The sequence below is a fragment of the Hirundo rustica genome, chromosome 2, assembly GCF_015227805.2.
Source record: "Hirundo rustica isolate bHirRus1 chromosome 2, bHirRus1.pri.v3, whole genome shotgun sequence".
In the NCBI taxonomy this organism is placed as follows: Eukaryota; Metazoa; Chordata; class Aves; order Passeriformes; family Hirundinidae; genus Hirundo; species Hirundo rustica.
This window is the reverse complement of record NC_053451.1, coordinates 46187848-46215394: the sequence shown is the minus strand read 5'-3', so window position 1 is coordinate 46215394 and position 27547 is coordinate 46187848. Positions and strand designations below refer to the sequence as shown.

The 27547-nt window shown below is 38.9% G+C and overlaps 1 protein-coding gene across 6 annotated transcripts in view; it reads right to left on the bottom strand.

Annotated features, from left to right (window-relative positions):
- Positions 1 to 27547, bottom strand: part of SGCG (sarcoglycan gamma) — a 107467-nt gene that overhangs the window by 15637 nt on the left and 64283 nt on the right. For all 6 annotated transcript variants that reach the window (XM_040055863.2, XM_040055867.2, XM_040055865.2 and 3 more), the window contains 2 exons: positions 17775 to 17894; positions 11750 to 11822 (listed from right to left, as the gene is read on the bottom strand). In XM_040055863.2, the coding sequence (XP_039911797.1) occupies positions 11750 to 11822; positions 17775 to 17894 (193 nt within the window). The remainder of the gene's footprint in view (positions 1 to 11749; positions 11823 to 17774; positions 17895 to 27547) is intronic.

The window sequence follows — 27547 nt, the reverse complement described above, 5'->3', positions numbered from 1 at the left end:
CTTGATATATATGCAGATAGGTATGTAGGTGAAAGATAATGTAAGGGATGATCTGTTCAATTCAATATTACAACTTGGATCAGTGACAGCACAATCAGGCTTACAAACAAGGCTCCAGGTCATCTGCAAGGTGGTGTCTAGAACTGTGACAATCACTAACAAAGTTTTCACAGTGGGTTGTGCTCTGGTGGAACGTGCTGTGATCACTGATGACAAGTTCACTTCAGCAAACTCACTGAGCAGTCTGACATTGTCAGGGCCCCAGTTAAACAGGTGCATTAATCATTACAACTTTGCTCTTTGTGCTACTGACAAAAGCAGCCATGGAAAATACTTAAATTACTGTCCCATACAAGCAGCAGAAACAAATTTTATTGGTTTTAATGTGTTAAATGACATGTCTGAAAAACTGAGGCTTTAGTAAGAACATGAGCCACATGACTGGAGCCAGTGAAAGTCATTCACGACAGTGGTTGCAAAATTCTTTTCACTTTACGACTAACATTTACAGGTAAAAGCACTGCTTACAAGACAACCAGATGTGATGTAATACACAAGACTTTGCTAAAAAAGTTTTTTTAAAATATCCAATCCAGAAATGCTTCTGAAAAGATGATCAACATGATGCCCTGTACTATCCAATCCTTCTAAAGTACACCTTTTTACATTATATATTTGAGTTCATCAGATGAATGAAAAGAAATTCTTTAAAGCTTCCAAAAACACGTATTTGATGGTGTGATTAATTAACGTGATTATGAAAAGTTTATATACAGCAAATTTATATCTAGCAAATTAAGGCCAGGGCTCATAAAATTATACTGCAGTAGAAATATCTCACTAGTCAGGGAGCAGAGGTGCCTTGCAAACACTGAATCATAACCTTAGTCTTACCTTCCATTATGTAATTCATTCTCTTCTGACTGACTGGGCTTCTGGTTGATATAATGAATGCAAATCAAAATGACTGTACTTCAATTAGTTAGATGATATTTTTAGGCAATGAGCATGTTAGCATTAGTATTACAACTATGATTAAACAATTATTTGGCAAATGTTTTTCCCCTGGTTGTGTTCTATACATTTCTCTAAATCTCCTTCTTAATTCTTATTCATAGAGCCGTAAAACTCCACAAATTCTGTTTCCAGCTTCCTCCCCATCTTATTACACAGTTTAACCATAGAAAATAGTTCAAGTGCAAAAGGAAAAAATAATATCAATAGGAAATGGAAAGCATAAAAATAAGACTTCAGAAAGAATCTGAGAGTAGCAGAAGCCGTAACTCCATCAGTAGAGGTTTTGGGTGCCACGGAACAGATATAAAATTAAAGGGTATATGTCAATTATGGGAAAACTCTACCATCAGTACAGTAATTTACCCTAACCAGATACCTAGAAGCCATACAATTGGCCTTCAAATTATCACTATTTTGTAACATGTCAGTCACTTACCAGCAAATACATATCTTTATGCTTTTAAGTGTTGGACAGATATTTCACTTAAATATAAAACAATGCTTCTTAAATTACACATTTAAAGTTTTATTTTATACCAGTATAATACATTTGTTTAGAATATATCTGTTTCCCTGGGGAATACTGAAATAGTTTCTGTATATACCCATAAACCATTAAATATACCCATATTCTGGTAACATATATCTCTCTATAAATTTATAATCATACTCTGACAAAAGCTGACTCTCTGGAACGGTGATATCATTCCTGCCATAGTGCTTCCCAAAATCAAGGTAGTGGAATGATGTGGATCATTCTGAACTTGGATGTAAACCCTCAGTTAAAGGACTGTCAAAATACCACAAGCTGAGTGTACAAAAAGTGATTTCCCACAGGATTTGTGCTCAGAAGGCACAGCTGCTGGCTGTCAGACAGCCATACATGGCAAATATGAGAAAAAAGATAGTACTAATTCATAAACATATTCATTATTCATAATATACAGTTAATTGATAAATGGAAAAATGCCACATTCATAAGCACATTTTTGTAAGTTTGGGAAATGCAAATGCTCAGCTCAGAAACATTGGTTTGAGATTTAAAGAGTTTTTCTGATCCACTGTTTTCCCTTAGAAAACCACAAGCCATGTAGATCAAAAGAAGCTATCAAAATGACAAAACTATGCATGAACTCCATGTTATTCAAGGATACAGCATTGAGAAGGAATACAGGAATAGCCAAAATAATACATAATAAAAGCTGTCATAAGTTATCAGAAAAATATGTTAGCATCAGACTAGAGGAATGTCTGAACTTAGACACCAGTTTCCACAGACTGTTATTTGAGAACAGGGGATATAAAAAGGTATGTGTGCTGGCATGAAACTCTGGATAACATCAGAAGAGGCTACTTCGAGTACTTAACATGAAACCTGGGGGAAAGATGGCTTCTAGGGAACTGTTATAAATGTCTATGTCTAGATCCTTTAGTTCCAGTAGTTGCTGTTACTACATTTGTTTTTGACCTGCATTTTGGGTCACAGGGTACGTGTCTGAACATGACCTTTCCTAACTCTGTTTAAATTCAGGTTTTTCTGGGAAGCAAGACATGTTTTCCATTAAAACTTTGCTGTGATTCAGTGATAGGTGTTAGCCAAATAAATTCTTGGGAAGCCCCAGGAGACCTGACTGGGGCAAGTTCTCAAGGTGCCAAATACACATTAAAGTCCAAGGCCTCTTGAAGAGCCATGGAAACGGCTACAAAATAGCTTGGGAGGAATAAAGAGCTGGATTGTGGCAATCACTGACATATTTCCGTTCTCACTATGACAATTGGCTGTTTTCAACCAGATGCCCCCTCAGTGGTATTTGTCTGGGAGGGGTTATTTCCTGGGTAAGATGGTCATTTATTACATGCAAGGCCCCATTTTTATGTGTCCACTAGGTCCGAAAGTCTTAAAAAAATTTGTAGATGAAAACTGTGTCTCTTATTTAGATGTAAGAAGTCCATTAAAGAAATTAAAAACTAGGCAATGTTGTTTTTAAACTTAGGAAAGCTACAATCTTGAAATGTAGATTTTGTTCTTTTAATTCTTCCTACCAGTTGGAAGCAAGTGCAAGTACATCTCCTTTTCTTTAGGAGTGAGTCATATATTTGATCTTTTAAACTGAAAAGGCCTCTATAATTTTCCTTCAAATTACAAATGAAAAGACAGTTTCTGACCACAGTATAATTGCATTGCTCTGTCTCCATAACTTAGCTATAAAAAGACACGTTCCAATATATTTCTTTGTTTTCAGAAAAGCAGTCTATCTTGAAATTTGGCATTTGGACAAGAAAGCCAGCAGAATGTGTAATTCAGAGGCCATTTGTGTCAGCTTAGTCTGAAATTCTGCTCTAAATCTGAATGACACAGAAAGAATGTGGCCCCCATTCATATGACACAAGGAGTATTAAGAGCTTTCCAGTCAGCTCCTTGAAACCTGCAACTCCATTTGTAGTGGATGGGGTTTCTCAAAACTATTACCCACATTTAATGCCGCAGACCATGGCACTTTATAACACATTCATCCAGCATATCACATCCACATAGCACAGCACAACCACAGAAGGAAAAATAAAGGAAAAATAGTAGAAGATTAGAGGGTGAAAGTGGGGAGATAAGGCTCAAGGTAAGTAAATACATTATATTAACTACAACTCCGTACTTACTACCCTAATCTGGAAAGGAAGTATGTTCAAATCTAAAATAGGAAAGTCATACTTAAAATTGCATTAAAATTTTTCATATTGAAATCCTTTTCAGAGGGTAGGTACCTGTATTTAACAGTGTGGAATGAAATGGAATATTTATGAAGCATTACAAAATATTCGGTTTTTTGTAAACTTGTCTGAGCTCCTTCACAGCATAGTGCATGATTTTTTTTTATGCTGATATTTAAGATTACCCTTGATAGTAACCTTTTTCCAGCTTGACAAAATGGTCTTCTCTGCCTACATCTTCATTTACCATCTGCACTGCAGACCAGTGCATTTCCTTCTTAAACCTCTCCAGAAGCCCCTCATGAAAAAATGAAATAATTGCCATCTCTGCTTTCAAACTTGACACTGATTATGACAGTGTCCTAGGTTACAATGTAAAATGTGCCCAAAGTATGTATTCTATCACCATCTACATGAAATGTTGTTGTGCACCACTGTTTCCCGTGCCCCCTCCCTCCAGACTATCTTCTGTTAATGGCCCATCAATGCCGTCCTGCATGACTCATAGATAACTCTCCCCAGGAGCTATCTCTGTTTAATAGGCAATCAAGGACCCATTGCAAAACTGATAAAATGATATCAGTCCATTGTGAGATGCTCCGCCCAGGGGGAGGAGCCAAGCATTCCCACCTGGATATAATCGGGGCCTTGGGACAGCACAGGGGGCCTTACCCACTGGATTCCCAGAGGACAAGAGCTACCAGACCTTTCTGCAAGAACACTGCTTCAACAAGACCACTTCATCTGGACTGCCACCACCACGGTTTCAGGTTGTATTCTGACTCTGTCAGTGATCTTTTGTACCATTGCATGTGTTTTATTTTATTTTACTTTTTTTTTCCTCTCCTATTAAATTGTTTTTCTGACTTGGAGTCTCTCGCTGGTTTTGCCTTCAAGCCAGCACATATATTTTGGCGCCCAACGTGGGGCGGGAGGTACTGAGAAAAGTCAGAATTACAATTTTGTAGTGAGGAAAAAAGAAACAGCTGTCCGCTATGATGCTCAACATGCTTTCATATATCTTATACCTAGCTCTCTACATTTTCCCACACATGGGGCAGTATTTGCCGGTCTTAATGCTCATGTGTAGACCAGGGTATGGTACCAGAATTGCTGTATTGGTCTATTATGTTTATTGTATGATAACCTCTGAGGCAATGAGCATCATTCGGAATATATACTCTATTTTGTGTTCTTGTCCTGGTCCAGAATGCTACATCTGGGCTCTCAATAATCGCACCCAGCCCCTGTGGGGAGGGGTAAAGAATGATTTTTTCCAGTCTTTTAGGTATGGCACAGCAGTTTTCAAAAGTATTGAGTTCTCTCTAGGTGCCAAGGACAGCATAATATTGTTGTTAGTTCTGCTTTGCCTTCTCTGCACGGCCTGCACCATGTTTAGAAATCAAACACTACATGGGGTGGTGCAGCGTCTCCTTGAGGAGGAGGGAAAAAGAAACAAACGCAAAACAACGGCATCCGTGTCTACACGAACTGTCGTAGAGGAAACAGGAACCGCATCTATGCAGACTGTCACAGAAGAGAAAAGAACCAAAAACAAGGCAACAGTTTCTGCATCTACTCAGACCATCACAGAAGAGAAAGGAACCAAAAACAAAGCAACAGTTTCTGCATCTACTCAGACCATCACAGAGGAGAAAGGAACCAAAAACAAAGCAACAGTGTCAGTGTCTACACAAGCTGTCACAGAGGAGAAAGAAACCAAAGGTGCCATCAGCATCTCCACACAAACTGTCACCGAAGCAGAACAACCTAAACCAGTGGCAGTTGCCCCTGTTCAGAAGAAGAAATCAAAGAGCAAATCAGTCCGCATAATGACTGATGAGGATGTGGCAGGACCTTCGCACCCAGCAGAAGAGACAGAGCCAGAGATCATCACCCGCTCTCTATCCCTGGGTGAACTGCGTGACCTGCGGAGGGAATTCACCCGCCAGACAAACGAGTCCATCCTGACCTGGCTGCTCCGCATCTGGGACGCTGCAGCCAATGACACCATTCTGGATGGAAGTGAGGCCAGGCAACTGGGATCGCTGTCTCGGGATGTGGTCATTGACCAGGGGATCGGGAGAACCCAACAAACTCTCAGCCTCTGGCGGCGACTGCTAACAAGTGTGAGGGACAGATACCTTTGTAAAGAAGACCTCCAGGTGCACCAAGGAAAATGGAGCACAATGGAACAAGGTACCCGATGCCTGAGGGAATTGGCTGTGCTGGAGATCATTTTCTCAGAAGACGAGAGATTTCCTAAAAGCCCAGATGATGTCCAGTGCACATCGCAGATGTGGTTGAGATTTGCACGGCTTGGACCAGAGATGTACTCCCGTTACCTGGCAACGCTGCAATGGAGGGAAGGTGAGGACAAGGTGGGCGTCTTGGTCAATAAACTAAGAATTTACGAGGATACTGTCACCGCCCCATTTCGTACCCATGTCTCATCCGTGGAAACAAGGCTGGCTGAGCAAGTCCGGAGCTTAATTGAAGAGGGCCATCAGAAACTAAAAAAGGAACTTAAGGAAGAAATTTACCACATCTCGCCAGAACCAACAAGAGTCTCTGCCATTAGGAGCAGGTACCCACCAGCCAGGGAGAGAGCATACACTCCACGGGGTAACCTCTGGTCTTTTCTTCGGGAACATGGAGAAGACATGAGGAATTGGGATGGAAAACCCACCTCCTCCTTAGCAGCCCGGGTACGTGAACTGAAGAGAGAGACACCTACCACGAAGAGCTCATCTAGAGCCAACATTGCTCCAGTCTCAAAGGCACAGAACCCCAGACAGTATAAGAAGAATGATATGACTGATCCACTTGAAGGGACCTCAGGAACATATTTACAGGAAGAAAGCAACGTGTACCATGACCAGGAATAGGGGGGCCCTGCCTCTAGCCAGGTAGAGGAAAGGGACAATCGGATCTATTGGACTGTGTGGATCCGATGGCCTGGCACATCTGACCCACAAAAATATACGGCTTTGGTTGACACTGGTGCCCAATGTACCCTGATGCCATCAAGGTATGTAGGAACAGAATCCATTTCTATTTCTGGAGTGACAGGAGGGTCCCAGCAGCTGACTGTATTGGAGGCCGAAGTGAGTTTAACCGGGAATGGATGGCAAAAACACCCCATCGTGACTGGCCCAGAGGCCCCATGCATCCTTGGCATAGACTACCTCAGAAATGGATACTTCAAAGATCCAAAAGGATATCGCTGGGCTTTTGGGATAGCTGCTGTAGAGACAGAAGACATCAGACAACTGAGTACCTTGCCTGGTCTCTCAGATGACTCCTGTGCTGTGGGACTACTAAGAGTTGAAGAACAACAGGTACCAATCGCCACAACAACAGTACACCGACGGCAATACCGCACCGACAGAGACTCTGTGACTCCTATCCATGAGATGATTCGGAAACTGGAGAGCCAAGGGGTGGTCAGCAAGGCTCGTTCACCTTTCAACAGCCCTATATGGCCAGTGCGTAAGTCCAGTGGAGAATGGAGACTGACTGTGGATTACCGTGCTCTGAATGAAGTCACCCCACCACTAAGTGCTGCTGTGCCAGACATGTTGGAGCTTCAGTACGAGCTAGAGTCCAAGGCAGCAAAGTGGTATGCGACCATTGATATTGCCAATGCCTTCTTCTCCATTCCTTTGGCAGCAGAGTGCAGGGCCCAGTTTGCCTTTACCTGGAAGGGCATACAGTACACCTGGAACCGACTGCCCCAGGGGTGGAAACACAGCCCCACCATCTGCCATGGACTGATCCAGACTGCACTGGAAAAAGGTGAGGCTCCTGAACATTTACAGTACATTGATGACATCATTGTATGGGGGAACACAGCAGGGGAAGTCTTTGAGAAAGGAGAAAAGATCATCCAGATTCTGCTGAAAGCTGGTTTTGCCATTAAGCGAAGTAAAGTGAAGGGACCGGCCCAAGAAATCCAGTTCCTGGGAGTAAAGTGGCAAGATGGACGGCGGCAGATTCCCACTGAGGTCATCAATAAGATCATCGCCATGTCCCCACCGACCAGCAAGAAGGAGACACAAGCTTTCCTAGGCGCCATAGGTTTCTGGAGGATGCACATTCCTGAGTACAGCCAGATTGTGAGCCCTCTCTACCTGGTCACCCGCAAGAAGAACGATTTCCACTGGGGCCCTGAACAGCAGCAAGCCTTTGCCCAGATCAAGCAGGAGATCGCTCATGCGGTAGCCCTTGGCCCAGTGAGGACGGGACCAGAGGTGAAGAACGTACTCTACTCAGCAGCCGGGAACAATGGCCTGTCTTGGAGTCTTTGGCAGAAGGTGCCTGGGGAGACTCGGGGCCGACCACTGGGATTCTGGAGCCGAAGCTACAGAGGATCTGAAGCCAACTACACTCCCACAGAGAAGGAAATCTTAGCCGCCTATGAAGGACTTCAAGCTGCCTCAGAAGTAATTGGCACTGAAACGCAGCTGCTTTTGGCACCTCGACTACCAGTGCTGGGATGGATGTTCAAGGGAAAGGTTCCTTCCACGCATCATGCCACTGACACCACATGGAGCAAATGGATTGCCCTCATCACACAGCGCGCCCGTATTGGAAACCCGAATTGCCCTGGGATTCTAGAAATTATAACTAACTGGCCTGAAGGTGAGACTTTTGGACTATCTTTTGAAGAAGAGGAAGAACAAGTGACACGTGCCGAGGAAGCCCCACCGTATAACGAGCTACCGGAGACTGAAAGACAATATGCCCTTTTCACTGACGGTTCCTGTCGAATTGTAGGCGCTAACCGGAAATGGAAGGCTGCAGTATGGAGCCCCACACGACGAGTTGCACAAGCTACTGAAGGACAAGGTGGATCAAGTCAAATTGCAGAACTTAAAGCCATCCAGCTAGCTTTAGATATTGCCGAACGAGAGAAGTGGCCAAGACTCTATCTCTACACCGACTCGTGGATGGTAGTTAATGCTCTGTGGGGATGGCTGAACCGCTGGAAAAAGGCCAATTGGCAGCGCAGAGGGAAACCCATCTGGGCTGCTGAGATTTGGCAAGACATCGCCGCCCGAGTAGAGAAGCTGACCGTTAAGGTTCGACACGTGGACGCACATGTGTCCAAGAGTCAGGCTAATGAAGAGCATCACAACAACGAGCAGGTGGACAAAGCCGCCAAGGTGAAAGTATCACAGGTGGATCTAGACTGGCAACACAAGGGAGAAGTATTCTTAGCCCGTTGGGCCCATGATGCGTCTGGTCATCAGGGGAGAGATGCAACATACCGATGGGCCCGTGACCGAGGGGTGGACCTTACTATGGACAACATCTCACAGGTCATCCACAACTGTGAGACCTGCGCTGCAATCAAACAGGCCAAGCGGGTAAAGCCTCTGTGGTACGGTGGACGATGGTTGAAGTACAGGTATGGGGAGGCCTGGCAGATTGACTACATCACCCTTCCCCAAACCCGCCAAGGCAAGCGCTATGTGCTAACTATGGTGGAAGCCACCACTGGATGGTTAGAGACCTACCCTGTACCTCATGCTACTGCTCGGAATACTATCTTAGGCCTTGAAAAGCAGGTCTTGTGGAGACATGGCACTCCTGAGAGAATCGAGTCAGACAATGGGACCCATTTCAAGAACGGCCTTATAAACACCTGGGCTAGAGAACATGGCATTGAATGGATATATCACATCCCTTATCATGCACCAGCTGCCGGGAAAGTTGAACGGTGCAATGGGTTACTTAAGACTACCCTGAAGGCGCTCGGTGGGGGGACTTTCAAAAATTGGGAACTGAACTTAGCAAAGGCCACTTGGATGGTCAACACTCGAGGGTCAATCAATCGAGCTGGTCCTGCCCAGTCTGAACCCTTGCACACAGTGGATGGAGATAAAGTCCCTGTGGTACACATGAAAGGCATCTTAGGAAAAACTGTTTGGATTAATCCCACATCAAGCAAAGGCAGACCCATCCGTGGGATTGTTTTTGCTCAAGGACCTGGTTCCACTTGGTGGGTAATGCAGAAAGATGGGGAAACCCGTTGTGTACCACAGGGAGACCTAATTTTAAGTGAGAACTGAGTGTAGGGTTTCATTCTGTATATGTGTATATTTATCTATCTAGCTGTAAGAATGTATTAATTTAGGTATAATGTAGATGGTCATAGAATAAGGGGTGGATTATGTCCTAGGTTACAATGTAAAATGTGCCCAAAGTATGTATTCTATCACCATCTACATGAAATGTTGTTGTGCACCACTGTTTCCCGTGCCCCCTCCCTCCAGACTATCTTCTGTTAATGGCCCATCAATGCCGTCCTGCATGACTCATAGATAACTCTCCCCAGGAGCTATCTCTGTTTAATAGGCAATCAAGGACCCATTGCAAAACTGATAAAATGATATCAGTCCATTGTGAGATGCTCCGCCCAGGGGGAGGAGCCAAGCATTCCCACCTGGATATAATCGGGGCCTTGGGACAGCACAGGGGGCCTTACCCACTGGATTCCCAGAGGACAAGAGCTACCAGACCTTTCTGCAAGAACACTGCTTCAACAAGACCACTTCATCTGGACTGCCACCACCACGGTTTCAGGTTGTATTCTGACTCTGTCAGTGATCTTTTGTACCATTGCATGTGTTTTATTTTATTTTACTTTTTTTTTCCTCTCCTATTAAATTGTTTTTCTGACTTGGAGTCTCTCGCTGGTTTTGCCTTCAAGCCAGCACAGACAGAAAAAGAAAATAAATTAAAGGACTGAGGCAATGTAACAACTGCAGAAAATTATACATATCCAATCAAAATCTGCGAATTTTCTTGACTTTGCAATTAAGAAATTCGACCTCCTACTTCACTGAAGTCAAGATAATCACAGAAAATGTCGAATTCACAACAGAATGAATCCACTCCCTACAAAACCAGACAACGTATGTATTGGTCAAAGTCTCTCATATCCAAATCTACCACAAGAGAAAAACCACATTTTTGAAAGTGGACATCAATGTTAAAAACAATGCCTTGAACTCCTACTGTCTTCAAATGCAAGCACAACATAAAGTACATTTTTATCTCTAAAAATAAATGAGACACTCAAAATAATTATCTTAACAGTCTCTCATTTATCATTTTCAATATGAAAATTCAATCAGCAAGATACAGCCGGTGTTTTTGAAAGCTTTCATCAGCTTCCACTACTCTCTAGTAGTTATCCCTATTGGAGAGGAAAACTAAGAAGAGAAATTATGACAGAAAGTAGCAAACTGCCAAGGTGTGAAAGGACAGAAATACAATTGTTAAAGAGATCCTCTTTCATTTTAAATCTTTCTTTGAACTGGCTTATGAAATGAAAGATAACATGTTCATGAAGAGAATATAATTTGAGTTTATTACCTCATCATAACCAGCATACTATAAACTAACTTGGGATACTCAAAATTAAATAGAATAATGCACAAAGAAATGCTATGCCAGAATTAAGGAGCTCTGACACACGTAAAATACTTAATGATTTTCTCAGCCCAAACTGCTCTTTAGTAATTTTTAATGTTTTTTCTTGATTTCACTTCTTTTCTTTTTACCATGTTCCCTGCGGTTGCCCCAACCAATTTTTAATTCTCTTCATACATTAGAGCTTCATACATTTCCAAACTTTTCTTCTTAGTCTGCTTCCTCAGATAACAGTTTTCAAAAGCCTTGACTAATTACAGGTAGATTACCTACTGCAGACAACCAACTTATATCATAACACAGTAGGAAAAAATCATATTTCAGAGTGTTTAAAAACTGAAAAAGAGAATTTTACAGAAAATCTTTCCACAGGGGTTTAAAATATATTCATCATCAACAAATAATTCAAAATATATTCCAAAATTGCAGAACAATATATATTATTTTCCTTCAAAATAATAACTTATCACATAAACCAGAAAAAAGTTATTAGCAATTCTGTTTTGAAAATCAAGTGTTCAAAAAAAAGGGAATATTTATAGAAAATAACATTTACTTATTAGATTTATGTATAAATTCTTACCTAAGCTGTTTAAAAGCTTCTGCTTTCACAAGCGGTGTTTCTACAGAATGTTCAAAAAGTGCTCCTTCAGGCCCTGCAAAAAAACCCCAAAGCAGAAAAATACTGTAATGTAACCAGGCAAATATAAAACAAAAATAGCAAGAAGATTTTTTTAATATGGCCACTTTGATGTTGGAAATCAAGGTAAGAGAACACATGTTAAGAATTATAAGACAATTGAAATATAGCTATGTTATTACCATTGCAGTATTGGCTGGGACAATACAATATAGAATTAACGTAAATATACAGCTGTAACTTCTTAAAATGAAATCCAGAAAGTTTGAAGACAGTAATTTTAAATAAGTAAATAAGCAAATAAGTAAATAAGTTAATAAGTTAATAAATAAGTAAATAAGATTTATACAATGTAACTTTCATTAGAGTTAAGAGAGGTAATTAAAATCCCACAAAACCTCTGCAAATACTATACTCCTAAATAATCATATTAATTTTAGACTGCTCCATGCATATCACAACTTCTGTCATATAGCTTTATCAAAGATTTTCCCCTATTTATAGGCAGACTTGCTGAATATAAAATGGTGTTTCTGCATGCAAAATGTTAATGACTGTGGGATCAGATAGCTTACACATTGATATATGCGTAGCTTCATTCCAAAGAGGAAGAAACATTGGGAACTCAGCCTCACCAGGAGCCTCCGTGTTGGACCTGAAAATCTTCCAAGGACCTCCATTTCTGCTCTCCTAACTATTAGCGTTATTTCAGTGTCAACAGCCCAGTCACCACCTCCCACCTAGGCTCCACCAGGACCAGGAAATCGGCTGATGTAGGACAAAAGCCCCTCAGCAACAGAGACAGCTCAAAACAGCAGCTGAACACCACCCTCTACAGCAAGGGTGCAGCCCCTCACGTTCCGTTCCTTGGCTTTGTGAACATACTCATCAAAAACTGGAGAGCTCTTAGGCTGAGAGATCTCCTCTGGCTTTGAGGATTCACATATCTGAGAACTTCCCTGATGAACATGCAGCAAGGCAATATATTTTAATAGGACACTAGTCTGAGACATAACTTTAAAGAGTTAAGATTTTAGCTAAGGGTTAGAAGCAATTTATATTGATCAAAATATAAGTTAGATTAGTAAATGGTAGGTTAATGATTATTAGATGCCCAAGCTAGAGCTAACTGTTGTATTATGAGCTTGTTTATAGAAAAAGTGGAGTAAGTGAACCGTCATAAGAACAGATTGAAACCAGTAAGAACAATGGCCAGCACCTGGACTTGGTATCAACCAATCACGAAGCAGGGGACCTTGGATCATGCCAGAGGGTCACAGAGACCTGATGAAGACTCCCCTGACTTCATCCTTTGAGACCACTGACCCAATTCGAGACCACCGACCCAATTCAAGAGAAGAACTGCGCACGCGTGAAGGACTGATAGCCTCATTTTAATACAGAGCGTGGATGGGAGGTGCTGGGGTTATGCATATGTATTGTATGTAAGATATTGGAAAATAAATAGAGAGCAAAGAGCCTTGTTCGGGGCGGCCACGCCTTTTGGAGATGATTCCCGTGCTGCCCGCCGGTGAATCAACATACCACTTTCTAACTTAAATTAGTTAGAGGGTCTTTCTCTGTGACTATATCGGTTTTCAATGACTCGGTCAAGGTGGCTAGTCTGGCTGCTCTTTACACCGTTACCCTCTGGAAAGAATTATGGGCTGTAAAAATCCCTAACGCTAGGGATTCGGGCTCTGTCTAAACAGAGAATGCCAATGGACGATTAAAAAGCGTGGTATAGATTGTATACATGCGCTGTTAGATTGTATTAAATGTGGTATAAAGGGAAAAACAATTAAAAATGAGAACATAGTAAAAGAAGTGAAAACAACAAAAAACATTAAAAATGAATAGATTGCTGAGACAACTGATAGGAAGAATGTCACTTCATGAGGACTGCAGGAAAATTCTCAGGCTGTCCTGAGAAGGCATGAAATGTGCTGCTTTTTGAGAAGAGTTTTAGCTGAAATTGTGATTCCTTAGAATTGAAACCTCCTTGGCTTGGATGGAAGAGATGTACACAAGATACAAGAATTACCATAGTAAATCACTTCAGCACTTTGAGGAAGTGACTACTAAACTTGAATTTTAAAGGACTTACTAAACTTGAATTTAAATTTTATTTAGCTGTCAATACCCTCCTCATCAATTTAAATAGAATAATCTTTCTGTAAATTACAAACTGGCATGAATATAATACTGGAAATCATAAAATTTATTAATTCAGACAGCTGGTTCATTAGCATTTCAATCTATTTTCATTAACATTAAGATTATTCTGCACTTTAGGAAATTAAAAATGCTTAACAGAAAATGCTGAATTGGTACAACTAAGATATTTTGCAGGGATATACTGGTATGTTGAAAGTGCAGCTGTGGCACTTGGAGATGTGACTTAGTGGTAGACCTAGCAGTGCTGGGTTAATGGTTCAGCTTGGTGATCTTGAGAGTTCTTTTCCAACCTAAGTTGGATCACATGATCCCATGATTCTATAAAGACAAGAAAGTGGTTACAGAGATAGTATCAGTTTAATGGAAATAGGGACTAACAGAAGAAAGAGAACAGGAAACATCAGTGGTAATGTTCTAGGTGGCAGGCAGGTGGTGGAAAATGGAACAAAAAGGCTTATTTTCATATTCTAGAGCTGTCACCTCTAAGCGAGAGTAAAGCATTGCCTTTAATGTGAGTAAAACTTCTTCATCAAACAGCATTAAGTTTTAACAGTAGGCCACTAATAGAAAAAAAATCTCAGGGCAATTTTATTTTTTTTTTAATGGCCCTAAATTGATTTCCTGTCTTAATTTCCTACTTTATCTTTTTAACTGTGATATGACTATTGCCATATTTGCTATTTTAAAGGCTACTCTTTATTAAGATATTGTAATTTATTCCTAAAATACACAAGAACAAGATATTAATTTTCTCAATGAGAGGACTGAAGTCAGCAAGATACATTAACACCCCACGCACCCTATCAGGCAAGGACCATTTGCCTCCTCAAAGTCTAACAGAATGTTTACTCATACCCTCAAATTACCTCCTACTTAACTTGCCTTCTGAGCAGAAGTGTTTAAATTAAACACACGCTGTCACATTGCACTTCAGCACTAGCTATGCAAACTGAAAACCTTTGCACAGAACAGAGCACTAGAAAATCACAGACTATACACAGCAAATGCTTCAGGGGATTTTTATAAAACGCAAACGAGCAGAAGGGCAAGTAGTAAACTGGAGAAAGGGCGATACAAATATGCTTCTCCATAAACATACTGATCCTCTCTACCCTGCCAGCTTTACGGGAACAAAAAAAAAAGTGCAGATGTGGCACTTGGGGACGTAGTTTAGTGGTGAACATGGCAGTGTTAGGTTAATGGTCGGGCATGATCTTAGAGATCTTCTCTAACCTTAACAATTCTATGCTTCTATGAGCCTGCTATGACGAGGTTATAAAGAAATTGGCTCTTTGACAGGTGGTTTCACTGTCACCAATGCCAGCTGAATGTACAAAAGCCTCCCAGAACAAAACATGGGTGTTCAGTACTGCCACAGCAACATAATAAATGCCTGCAAAATGGAGGTCCTTACTGAAATAATATTAAAGAGGATGCAGTTGGAGTCCATGCTCCTTCAGGAGCAGTAGTTGTCACCAAGGGTTAAGCCGAGCCTCAGTTTCATGTACACTGAAATGCGTCTGTGATGTAGATGTCAAGGATGAGCTAGAGGCAGTGTTTCTTTGCCTAACTGGATGTCCTTACTGTCACCTGGAACACCCTTGTGCATCCTGCCTGGCCTCCAGCTGCCACGATCACAGGAAGCACCTCTTGGAGATAAAGTGATACCATGTGGTGTCTCACACAGCCCCGGGTGTTTCACACGCAGCTGGATGTTAATGTTTGAGCACATGAGCTCAGCCTCTACCCACGATATCCAAGGGAGGTGACAAGCCCTGGAGCCCACCCCAAAGAAGGGAACAGCAATTGGTGGGCACAAGAGCTCTGGCCAGGGCAGGTGCCGGAGTCTCAGGTGCCACCCAGACCTGCCAGGGACCCTGCGGGTATGGGAAGCATGTTCCTTGTTGAGGCTTTCTCCATGGAATTTGCTCTTCCTTGATTTGCACTGCTCTACGCTACACAGAGTCCAGAGAATGTCTGACTGAAAAAATACGAGTTGAAACATATTAAATGTAGGAAAATGACAATTCTTGAGGTGTTGGATTGGATTATATTACTCTTAGACCTTTTCCTTTGCCTAAAAGTATCATAAATCATACACATTCACTCTCTGCTACATTTTCGCTGAAAACTGTCAGGTTTTCTTAAAAATCATTACTGAGCTTTCCATAATTCACATAAATAAGGAGAAGTAAAATCAAATAGTTCACTACACTGTACATAAAAAAACTACAAAATGTTCTTTGTGTATTTTAAACCCAGGATCATCTGTTTTTTATGGCATGAACTTTTCAAAATTTATTTCACATGGATCTTGTTCTCTATCTAAAATGTATAAAAATAATCTCAGTATGCAAAGTATTACTAATTTATCCTTCATGCTAATAGTATCATTTAAATCACAATTTTAATAAATTAATTTGAAGCAAAGTAGGCATGAATCTCTTCTCACATTAATTTTACACTGAAATAACCTCACTGACTTTAATGTATTTGCTTTTGAATTTTACTGCAGCGTAAAAAAAGAAACAGGCAATGTGTCTTAGTACAATGTCTGCTGAAGTAAATAATTAGCAATGCACTGTAAAGATTAATATTGGATGAGTGAGACATTAATATTAGCATAACAATTTCAACTCGTGTATGAATGATTTTTACTTACTTTGAGCAGAGATAGACCTTTTTCAAATCAGTTAACAATTATGCAGTTTTTCATATCTTTGTTAAACATGCTTTCCTATTAAAGTTTAGCATCCCTTGGGCAAACAATAATTATTTGATACAGTTTCCTGGTTAAACAAAATTGTAATTTCAATTAGGTTAAAAAGTAAAAAACCTTAAGATAAGACTCTCAGGCGTAAACAAAATTTATTAACACTATTATTATAATTTAACTTTGGCTTTGAAACACTAATTGTATAGTTACTACCATATTTATGGTTTTGACAGTGAAATAATATGAATAGATTCATTAAAATGAAGACCTCAAGATTTCAGAGGACCAGTAATTAGCGAATGCCAAACATGATAGCTGCAATCAGGTAAAAAATACTAAAAAATTAATTGAGAAGAAATAACAGAATAATTTCAGTATTTCTTTTGACAGATTCTTCTGCTCAAAGAGAAATCACACCGTGATGTATCTATTTTAATGCAAGCTTACACCTAGAAAATGAAGGCTGACTTTATCAGGTTGCATGAAAGGAAGTAGCTTTTCATGTGAAGACTTTTTGACGTATTACTTTGTAAATGAGTACTTCAGTGATTTGAAGAAACAGTCTGAGACAAACTTTTCTCTTGACAGGTGACATTTAAGATATACTACAAATATCTTCCTGTGACATATGTGCTACTCACAGAACAGAAATACAGTAGCTTTCACTTTGAAAGATAAAACCATATAAAAATATCAGAGAGATATTTCTCTCCCTAAAGTTTTCACAGATCAGACTCGTTACTACTCAGAATGGAATAGCTAGAATTTTTTCAGCCTCAGACAGCATGCCCTGGAAAATTTAAATAATTCATAAAAAGATGCACCACTACAGTTCCAGTTACAAATGGCTTTAAAATAAAACACATACATACAGAAATATTTACATCTTTTATTTATATTTTTTTGTGTGTGTTGAAAATTCTTGCTGATTATTTATTGAAAAAGGTCAGATTATCTTCATATTTCTGTTTCCTTATGAGGTAAAACCAGAACTTGCATTCACACATAATAGCAAATTTAAAAATGCGCTTTTCATATGGGTATTATCTGAGCATTTCTTAAACCATTACAAACCTGTGACTCGAAGCTTATCTGTGCCAATTACAACTTCATTTTCATCCACTGTGAAAAGTGGCTTTCCATCTTTCGAGTTGATCTGAAATTGCTGACTGTGGAATTCTACCATTTTAGGACCTGCAAAACACAGTAGAATAATGGAATAATTTCATCATCTTTCTTCAATTTCCTAAATAAATTATTAATATTTTTAATTGGTTTGTTACTAAAGAAGTCATACTGAAGGTCATGAAGCACTCAGACATGCTAAGGATAGTAACCATGTAAGTTCTGAAATTGGGTAAGTCTATCTACGTGACCTAATTTGTTGTTCAAAACCATACCTGGAGTCTTCCTTTATAGTTGGGTTCCCAGGGAATCTAGAAAACCCCACATAAATTGATCCAGACAAACATTTATGTTTTTGGCATTGAAACTGCTTTGATCAGAATGAATCTATCTTTTCTTTTTCCTTTTTTTTTTTATTTAAACAGAATCTAATTATCAAAGTCTTTGTAGCATCATCCCTTTTCATTAGGGAGGCTCAAATGCTTTAAAATTACAAACATCCCATGTAAGAGCAGGACCTCAGCTCTTCATAACAGATGCCAGTTTGGCTCCACGTATCTAAAAAATGTTACTGATCATGTTCTTAAGGGTTTCAAGAAGCTATGAGAATATTTGCAATCGATTCTGGTACTCCAAAAACAAAAACCAAAAATAATATAAGCAAGAGAGTCTGTGCATACTTCCAGATCCTAAATGCACTAAAACATCCTGTTCTACAGTATTGGCCTGGTAAGTAGATAAAAAAATCAAACCCTTATCCCTCTTCTAACAACCTGATCAATTAAAATTCACACCACATCGAGCCTGAATATCTATTATACAGACTTGTCATCATAAATCTATATTCAGAATTAAAATTACAGAGAATGGTCAAAAGCAGTTAAGACTTATTTCAGCAATTTTTAATAAATGTATTTCACAAACTAGCTACAGGATCGAGAGGCACTGAACTGCTTCCTTCCCATTAAGAATTTGTTTTCCCATGTCTGCTCCCATAAACGTTAAATATATTCCAGGCAGGAATTCTCAAAAGAAATAGGAAATTATTTTTTTTAGATCTTATGTTAAAGGGGTATTAGGTGATGATGACTGATGCAGCTATGAAATACATGCAGGTATTTCACAAAATCTGGTTGGTAGCTGGTAAGAGAAAAGCACACCATGAGGTTCCATACAAATTGTGGAGCCTCAGATGCAAAGTATTGATTTTAACTTCCCAATAAGCACAGAAAGAGTTAGAGAAGCCATGATGTCCTAAACTACAGCAACAATTTTAAGGCATAAAATCCAACACTGATTCTACCTGAAAATGGTCAAGGTAGAGGGCTGAGCTCAGCATTTTTATGCACTGCTGCCCATGTGCACCCAAGCACAGCCTTATGGACCCCAATTTGGCTCTTCTCTAAAGCTATTCTAAAGCCTATGACTTTATTTCTGAGAAGTATGTTGCAAAAAGTGAGATCAGAAAATATCTTTGTAAGTGAAAAGGTCTTCAATACTATTTTAATTTTTTTTTTTTTTTTTCAGCAAAAGAAACAGTTCTGGGTAAGTGAGGCAGGGATAGACCCCTGTCAATGGTTTCCTAGAGAATCTTGGTCAAGGTTTTATTTGAGGTCCCTTCCAATCCAAGCCATTTTATAGTTCAGAGATTGACTGCTCCTGTTTGTGCCCAGCACCAATAATGAAACTGGCCATTTATGTAGTATAGCTAGATCCTTGTGTATTCAAACAAATCGAAGGCCCAAGTAAAATGGATGTTATCATCTTTACCTGTGCTGCTCATCCTTCCCATTCATCCAACCCCATGACTTTTAAAGCAGCTTAGTTAAGGAAAATCTCTGCAGGAACTGTGAGAGCGCTCATAGAACATTTTTATATGTTCCAAAGGTACTTTAACTTTGAAACTCCAACTTATGGCCTTGCTCATGCTGGATTTGAATTCAGACTGTTTGGTCCTGGACCTTGCACACTTGAATTAATCTTTAACATGAATCTTTAGGTCCACAGTTTTCTTAACACAAGTGCCCCACTAATGTGAGATAAGGATTGTCCTATAGATAATCTTCATGATCAGAGAATGGTATGGATAACAATTGATGTATTTGAAATCTTAAGAGGGAATGCTAGGGTAAACAAAATTCAAGCATATGTTTTATTCATACTAGAGATGAGACATCTCAGGTTTCAAAAAGAAATAATAGGCTTTTGCATAAATAGGAATAGGTTTATGTAATGAAAAGTAGCCATTGATTTCTCTTAATGATATTCCACAACACACATAAACAAGGTATATTGCAATAACACTAACTGTATCATAATCCCAGTGAGATTAATTTTCATCTCACAGACAGCAGCCAAACTCAGTATCTGAAAGTGTAATCTAATGCCTAAATGTGTTTTGTTTACCACCCTGGTATATCAACTACATATAAGTCAACTAATACTATATAATCACATTTGCTGATAAAATCCTACGATTAAAAATGCAACCTGACTGAATGCAGGTTTTAGGAAGTATTTGTTTTCTGCTTGCTGTCAGATATGTCACAGGAATTTCCAGGTCAATGGGTTATTCTTGCTAATCAGGCTGATTACTGCCCATTGTTTCTGTGTGCTTCCTCCTTTAATGTGCAGCCCTGAAGCAGACCTTGTAAGTGATCTTCACATCACATATCTCTTGACACTGAGGATGCTGCTTTAAATGATGAACTTTTTTTCCAAAAAGAAACTGACATACTGCCAAACAGTCTTCCTTTTCATTTATCCTCCTCACTCTTTACTTCCCTAGAGATTTTCCAGGGAAGGAAGCTCTTTTGTTTAGTGACTCCATTTCAGTTGAAAAGCATTTTAACTGTCTTCTACTGCTACACAACCAATTCCAGACCAATACAAATATAGAAGTACAAGACCTTCTTGTCTATACTATACAAATATAGAAGTATATACTATACAAATATAGAAGTACAAGCAAAGGACCTTCTGTCAAAAACAGGGCCAGCCATAAATAAATATCCACAAATGCTTAATGCCAATGAAATTTGAGGAGTCTGAAATTTGAAGAATCTGCCTACATGTTACCAGCAGGCAGACTCTTCAAATAGTTCTGCTAAATACTAAGCGTTTTCAGTGTGTCTTTAGATCTTTCAGAAGAAAAGACTTTCCAACATTGGATTTACTTCTATCATTAAGTAATTTCATATATTTTATTTTCTTACTCTCTTTTCTGATCTGCCATTTCCAATTAACCTGTGGCTGTCAGCTACTCTGTATGCTCTTCTCCTAGCACCTAGAATCATTGAAGTACTGGGTATAAACCAAAATCCTGAGTGCTCTTTGGTATTCCTATGCAATTTCCTTTTTAAGTTATTTTTTATTAAACTAAAGCACCTTACTTAAAATAAGATCTCATTAAAAGTGTATTAAAAAGGCAATACTTCTACAGATTCAGTTCTCATTCCATGAGTGATAGAATACAATACCAATAAATGTAAAGTCCTTACTTTCAGAAACATAAAGTTAGTTCTGTTTTCATATGGAAGGGTATGGTATTTCATTAGAGCAAAGGCGTTATTACAGACAATATGTAGCACATTGCACATATACATTTTCTGTCCATATCATAAATCTCTCATAGCTTTGAACAACAACTCCAATACGTTAATAGAACACTTGCTGTTCCTGTTTCCTCCTTTTCTCTCAGTTTTCCTTTTCTGCAATGGATGAAGCAATTATGTCCTCTCAGATCAAAGTAAGAGTGCCTTATTGCCACCACTGTTTATACTTTGTTGTTATCTGTGGTTGAACACAAGTTTAGAGATCTTAAAAAATTGGTCACCTTTTCTCACAGGCTTAATGAATCCAAATTTTGTTGCATGATGAAGAACTTCGACAGGAAAAGCTGAAATACACAGCCCTCAGACGGATAAGGTGAAAAGGAAAATACTAAAGGAGATGAGGCATGATAATTTGAAACCCTGTATGCAGAGAGGATAGCTGATCTGAGTCTCTCGTCCCTAAGTGAGTACTTTAAATATTTTATCATCTGTATAACGGATATTCTTCCCCTTTTCCTCTTATTAAAAAAAAAAAAAAAGAGCCATGAGTGTACTTTCATAAGGTCACCTCCTGCACTGTGTTTCAGCAGTATTTTAAGCATACCTACTGCATCTGGGTAGAGGACAGTGTGAGAGGATCAGCCAAACAGATGGGGCATGATCCAGTTCACAACATTGCTGCCTAGTACCATTACACTTTCTTTCATGTTCTCTGTTCGGCATTTTTTCTGATGTCCTGGAGTATCTAGGTCCTTCTGTATCAGACCAGAAAGTCTGACATGGGGCCTGAAGCCACGCGAGCACTTCCAGCATGTCAGCTGAAGACTGGGCAAGTTGGAATCACAGAAGAATGCAAGCCAGAAGTCACCTCTGTAAGTCTTACCTCCTAACTGCATCAGGGTCAGCTTGGTTGGAAGTTAGATAAAGGTGCTCAGGGTGCTTCCTCTGAGGAAGGGGATTTAGCAGCCTCCCTGAGCAATCTGTTTCCATGGTTAACTATTGTAACAGTGGTAATTCTCCCTGCCCCTTCTATCCAGTTGCATTTTGTATCTCTGCAACCCATGACCACTGCCTTTTGCCCTCTCACTGTGCACCCTGAGTCTGGATTCACGTCCAGTGATTGGACAGCAGGAAATGGCCTCAACCAAAGGAGGTCCAGTTTTAATATTAGGAAAGTTTTCTCCTCTAAAAGAGTGGTTAAACTTCAGAACAGGCTACCCTGGGAAGCGGGTTCAAAAGTGTTCAAAAAATGAGATGTGGCACTTTGTGATATACTTTAGCTGACATGCTGGTATTGGGTCAAAGGTTGGACTTGACCTGGGAGGTCTTTTTCAGCCTTAATGGTTCTGTGATTTATGATTTATTTTGGCTGTAGCCCTCCTAGTATTAGGCATAAGTTAGAAGCTCTCCTTAAGCTTTCTTTTCTTGCAGGTTAAACAAACACAACCTCTTCAGACTCTTATACTTCACGTGCTTCTACTCCCTGGCCATCTGAACAGCTCCCTGCGGGCGCCTCCTCCGCTGGCTCGCAGCTCCGTCATACCGGAAAGGGCTCCACAGTATTCCAGCCACAGTCTCCCAGGTGAGGGGTGATGCAGCCCAGTTTGCTCTTAGTGCTCACTGCCACAAGGCTACACTACAGGTACGTGTTCAAGGTGTGCAGCAGAATTTGGGTCGTCTTCTGCAGACCTGCTGCACAAAGATAGGTGTGTGGCTCCTTTTTTTGGCAGCAGCTGCCATCAGGCTTCAAAACGACTGTTGCATTTGAAGTGACCAGGATTTTAGATGTACTTAATTATCCAAATTCTGTCTTAGATTATAGTCTCAGTAAATTTCAGCTACTTTAAGCTAACCTTTACAAATTCATCTAGCATTAACCAATGCCAAAAATTCAATTATTTTTGGTGCAGGAACTATCCTCACCTTTAGCAGTATCTATTACCTTCTAATTACCATCCAATTATTTATATTAATGATCACTGTACCACTGAACCCCAAATATATTTGGGATTGCAAATTTAATGAAACTGTTAAAAGTTGAGAAGATTATAAAAACTTTAATATATCCCCTTTTTTCACTTATTTTGAATTATTTCCTCCCATTGGAATAAAGAGACAATGAAGCTACTCAGATGAGTAATTCCTCCCTGATGAGAGGCAGGTATTCCCCTAATGGTTATTTTCCAAATAAAAAATGGTTTCCCAAATACTAGTGGGTTTTTTCCAGAGCCAAACTCTGTAGACTTATGTCCTCTTCTACACCCAGCGAGATGGAAAGTGACAGCATAGGATTCAAGTCCCCTGGGCCAGGTTAAATTTCCCCTTAATGTGATGCTGTCATATTTAACAAGTTGTCATTGCAGGTTATAATAGAATCACAGAATGGTCTGGGTTGCAAGGGACTTTAAAGAATGGGTAGTTTCAACCCCCTGAAATGGGAAGGGGCACCTTCCACTAGATCATGTTTCTCAAAGCTCCACCCAAGACTGGTCTTGAACATTTCCAGGGATGGGGCAGCTGCAGTTTCTCTGGGCATGCTGTTCCAGTGCCTCTCCACCCCCACAATAACGATCTGATTAATTTCTAGAAGATGTTTTAATTCTAGCTTAAGTCAGTCTGACTGTGAATATGGAAAATATGTGTGTTTTTCTTCATAAAGATTATCATATTTGGGGACATGGTATGCATATCTTACTCTACATGACGCATAGACTATCAATGGTTGTTTTTTTTTTAAGAGCAGGATGCTTTTCATTTGAGTCTAAATTTAAACTGCAGCTTGATTTACTTAGCTAGCTCTCATTTAAATTGAATATTTCTTACTGTTTTCTGCTATTTGTTTTAATTCTTTTCAACATGATACACATTTAAATACACAATTGTCTCACAAAAGCCTAAAAGCCTTTGCATTTCATGCATATTAAAAAGCATGTGCATTTAATGCACATTCTCTTAAAAAGGAAAACTGGTTAAAAAGTCTGTAGGATGTTTTAGCAGTCACCTGTCATTCTCTCTTATCTATCTAACCAAATTTTACTTTTAAATAAACTAGCATTTATGTCTCGATATGATCAGATTCAGTGACAGCTAAAATTCCATAAAATAGCTAAAATTATAGCTAAAATTTATACTTTAGGAAGTAAACATTCCTACATTAATTCCCTTGGAATAATTTCTGTAAATTCTTGATCACAGGAAGACTTAATCACCTCAAAAATACTTCAATGAATTTTCAGATTTATCTTTCTATTAATTGCTCCTATGTTGTATCTTTCTTACAGCCCAGCTGGACAGCAATTAAAGCTGTGCAAATAATCATCTCCTTGCAGACAACGATCTTCAAGAAATACATTCTACCTTTTATCTTAAAGATAAGAAAAATTTTATTTGTACAAAAATGGGGTTTTTAATGAAAGACTTCTGGGATAAATAAAGAAGGAAAAGCTAAATGATTTTACAATGTTATTAAGTTTATGAAACTGGCTTCAGGGTCTTCCCTGTGAAAACACTGTTTTCTTCCTCCTATGCCTCTTATGAAAAAATACCATTGCTTGAAAATGAAATATTAAAATACTGAAAAGAAAACAATACATGATTTGACTTTGGAAAGCAGCGGTTTTCTAAATGGCAATTATTATTGCTAAAGAAACGTATGGGGTAGTGACACTGATCTGTTTCCTCGGAATGTTGTTCCGGTCTGAAAAAAGAGAGAGCACAAATACTCTCACTGTAACAGCTGTTCAGATTAATGTTATAGACATGAAAGGAGTCTCAAAGGAGAATTTTGACTGTAATTCTGCTTTCACACTGCATAAGCCATTTTGACTTTCACCATATTCCCATGCTTTCTGAGTGAAGCTGATTTCATGCTTAACAATGCAGAACAGCTTCACAATCCAACTATCTAAATAAATTCCTACAAGCTGTAAACATTTAAACTGAACCCCTGACCTGAAGCTACTGATGTAACTATTCCTTGGTGTAAAAAACTGAACTAGGACAAGGATTCCATTCTACTGGAATCTGTTCTCACAGACCTTTCATGACTTTGGAAACTTCCTTTTTCCTTTTTTTTCCCCAAGTTTTAATTTATTTTTTTAATAATTTTCTCCCAAAAAAAAGCATATTACAAGGAGAACTTGGGGTCCTCTGTATGTTGAAACCTCCTTACATGATTCTTGAAAGACAGATAGCTTAAAAATCTGGTCCTACTTTTCAGCAGTGACAGTTGGAAACATGCTGCTCTTCATAGACTTATTAACCACAACTGGAAAACAACTGCATATCATTTTCATCTTCTGATAAGCTGTATAATAGAAGCCTATGTTTACTTAGGTAAAACATCTTTTACTATTTGATACCAATGTTGCTCTTAATGATTTGATAATTGACTATATAGTCTATACGTTTCTTTTAGACACAACATATTTATCACCACATTTTTACTGAAAAAGTTTGACAAGCTTTTTGCACTAAGTTTATTATTTCTTTATCATTTATTATTGCTGAGGATATAAGTCAAAAGTGCTGCACTGCTCTTTTATTCAAGGATTGAACCAGGCTTTGAAGTGGTTAAGAACAGGAATCTTGGAGATCATAATTAACAGCTTTCTTGGATTACCAAAATTTTAGATATTTCAGTTTTGAAAGTTGATAAGGAAGCTGAATCAGGTATCATTCTAACCTGAATGATTATTCAGGTAACAATGATACCTGAACCTTATGCATGATTTTAAGGAGAGGAGATATTCTAATGAAAATATTTATCACCTGTTCTGTACACATCATTGCCTTGCCTATAAGCAACTCTCTCCACAACTTTTTTAATTCCACATGACTATCAAGCCTGTACGTTCCCAGAACTAAGCCTTGCTTAGATTCCTTCCTTGCTGTCTGTTGGCCAACATCCTTCTAAGTCCCATTTCTTGTAAAAATATTAACAAAGCAATCACTTCCCTTAAATAAAGCTCTAATTTCCTTTTATGCCTTGTTTTGTTCTTGTTTGTTTATTTGTAAAAAATAATTAAAACAAAATGAAGTAAAAAAAGAGTAAAGAATGTAATTGTTTTCTGGGTTTTTTTTAATTATGACCCCTATTATTTGCAAGTACTATTTTTCTAGCAAGCAGTTTTAAAAGTATTTCCATTTAGTGAGGCTTCTGAAAGCAGTGTAATTATGGGTCACAGTAAAAACCTCAACATCTACAGCATTTTGTTTTAAAACACAATGTCCTCCTCCAACAACTCCTCCAAGAGGTATTTCACGCAGATGAACTGAGAGGCAAGTAGAAGTTTTAAAGTGAGAGTAGTCATGTTGGAAGTTGCTCACATTTGATGCCTTTTTAGTATATCTCTGATTCATGGGGGAATGCATAATATATGCCTGTTATCTTCATAGGGGCAATTTCACAGAAACTCAAGTAAAGATTTATTTCACATCTCTCTTGTGAATTACTTCTGTTGAAGACTGGGTATTTAAATCATTCTTAGTAACTTATCAAATTCTTTTAACAGATCATTTGAATCACAATTTCCATGAGTTAAAAGGTATTTTTGTTATAATCTTATGAGAGATGCTATATTATATTGTCACCTCTGGAATAATTCCAAGCTTATCTATATTGTTCCTTCACAATCGCAACTAGTCGTATTTATAAGATGACTAGAGCTTCATGACATAATTCCAGCATGTTGGCAATTTTGGAAGATACTAACTCTTTAGCAAAGGCTTGTGCATATAAAGTAAATATGCCACACATCTTTTAATCACACTCCTTTTGATAAATATTTAGGGGTATTTTCTGAAGTCATTCAAATCTTTATGACTGACTGAATTAAAAAAAGGGAATTTGAAAACATTTAAAGCCTGAGCTGTGATTAATTGTGTAATTATACATTTCTAAAGGGAATAACAGGCTCCTTAAAATATTTTAAATTTTTTTCCCCTTTTGTTTGAAAACTGTTTGAAACCAGTGAAGCTTGTAAAACCTTCTACCAATTGAAATGGTAATTCTTCAAACAGGAGTTGTCATAGAAGTTACATAGTCTCAACAGCATGGAAAAGTTGCTCATCAACGCTCTGCTGGGTCCCAATTTAGTAAACCACTTAAACACATCAGGTTAGGCTACAGTTAAATAAGCAGGAATTCATGCTTTGCTGCCGAAGGAC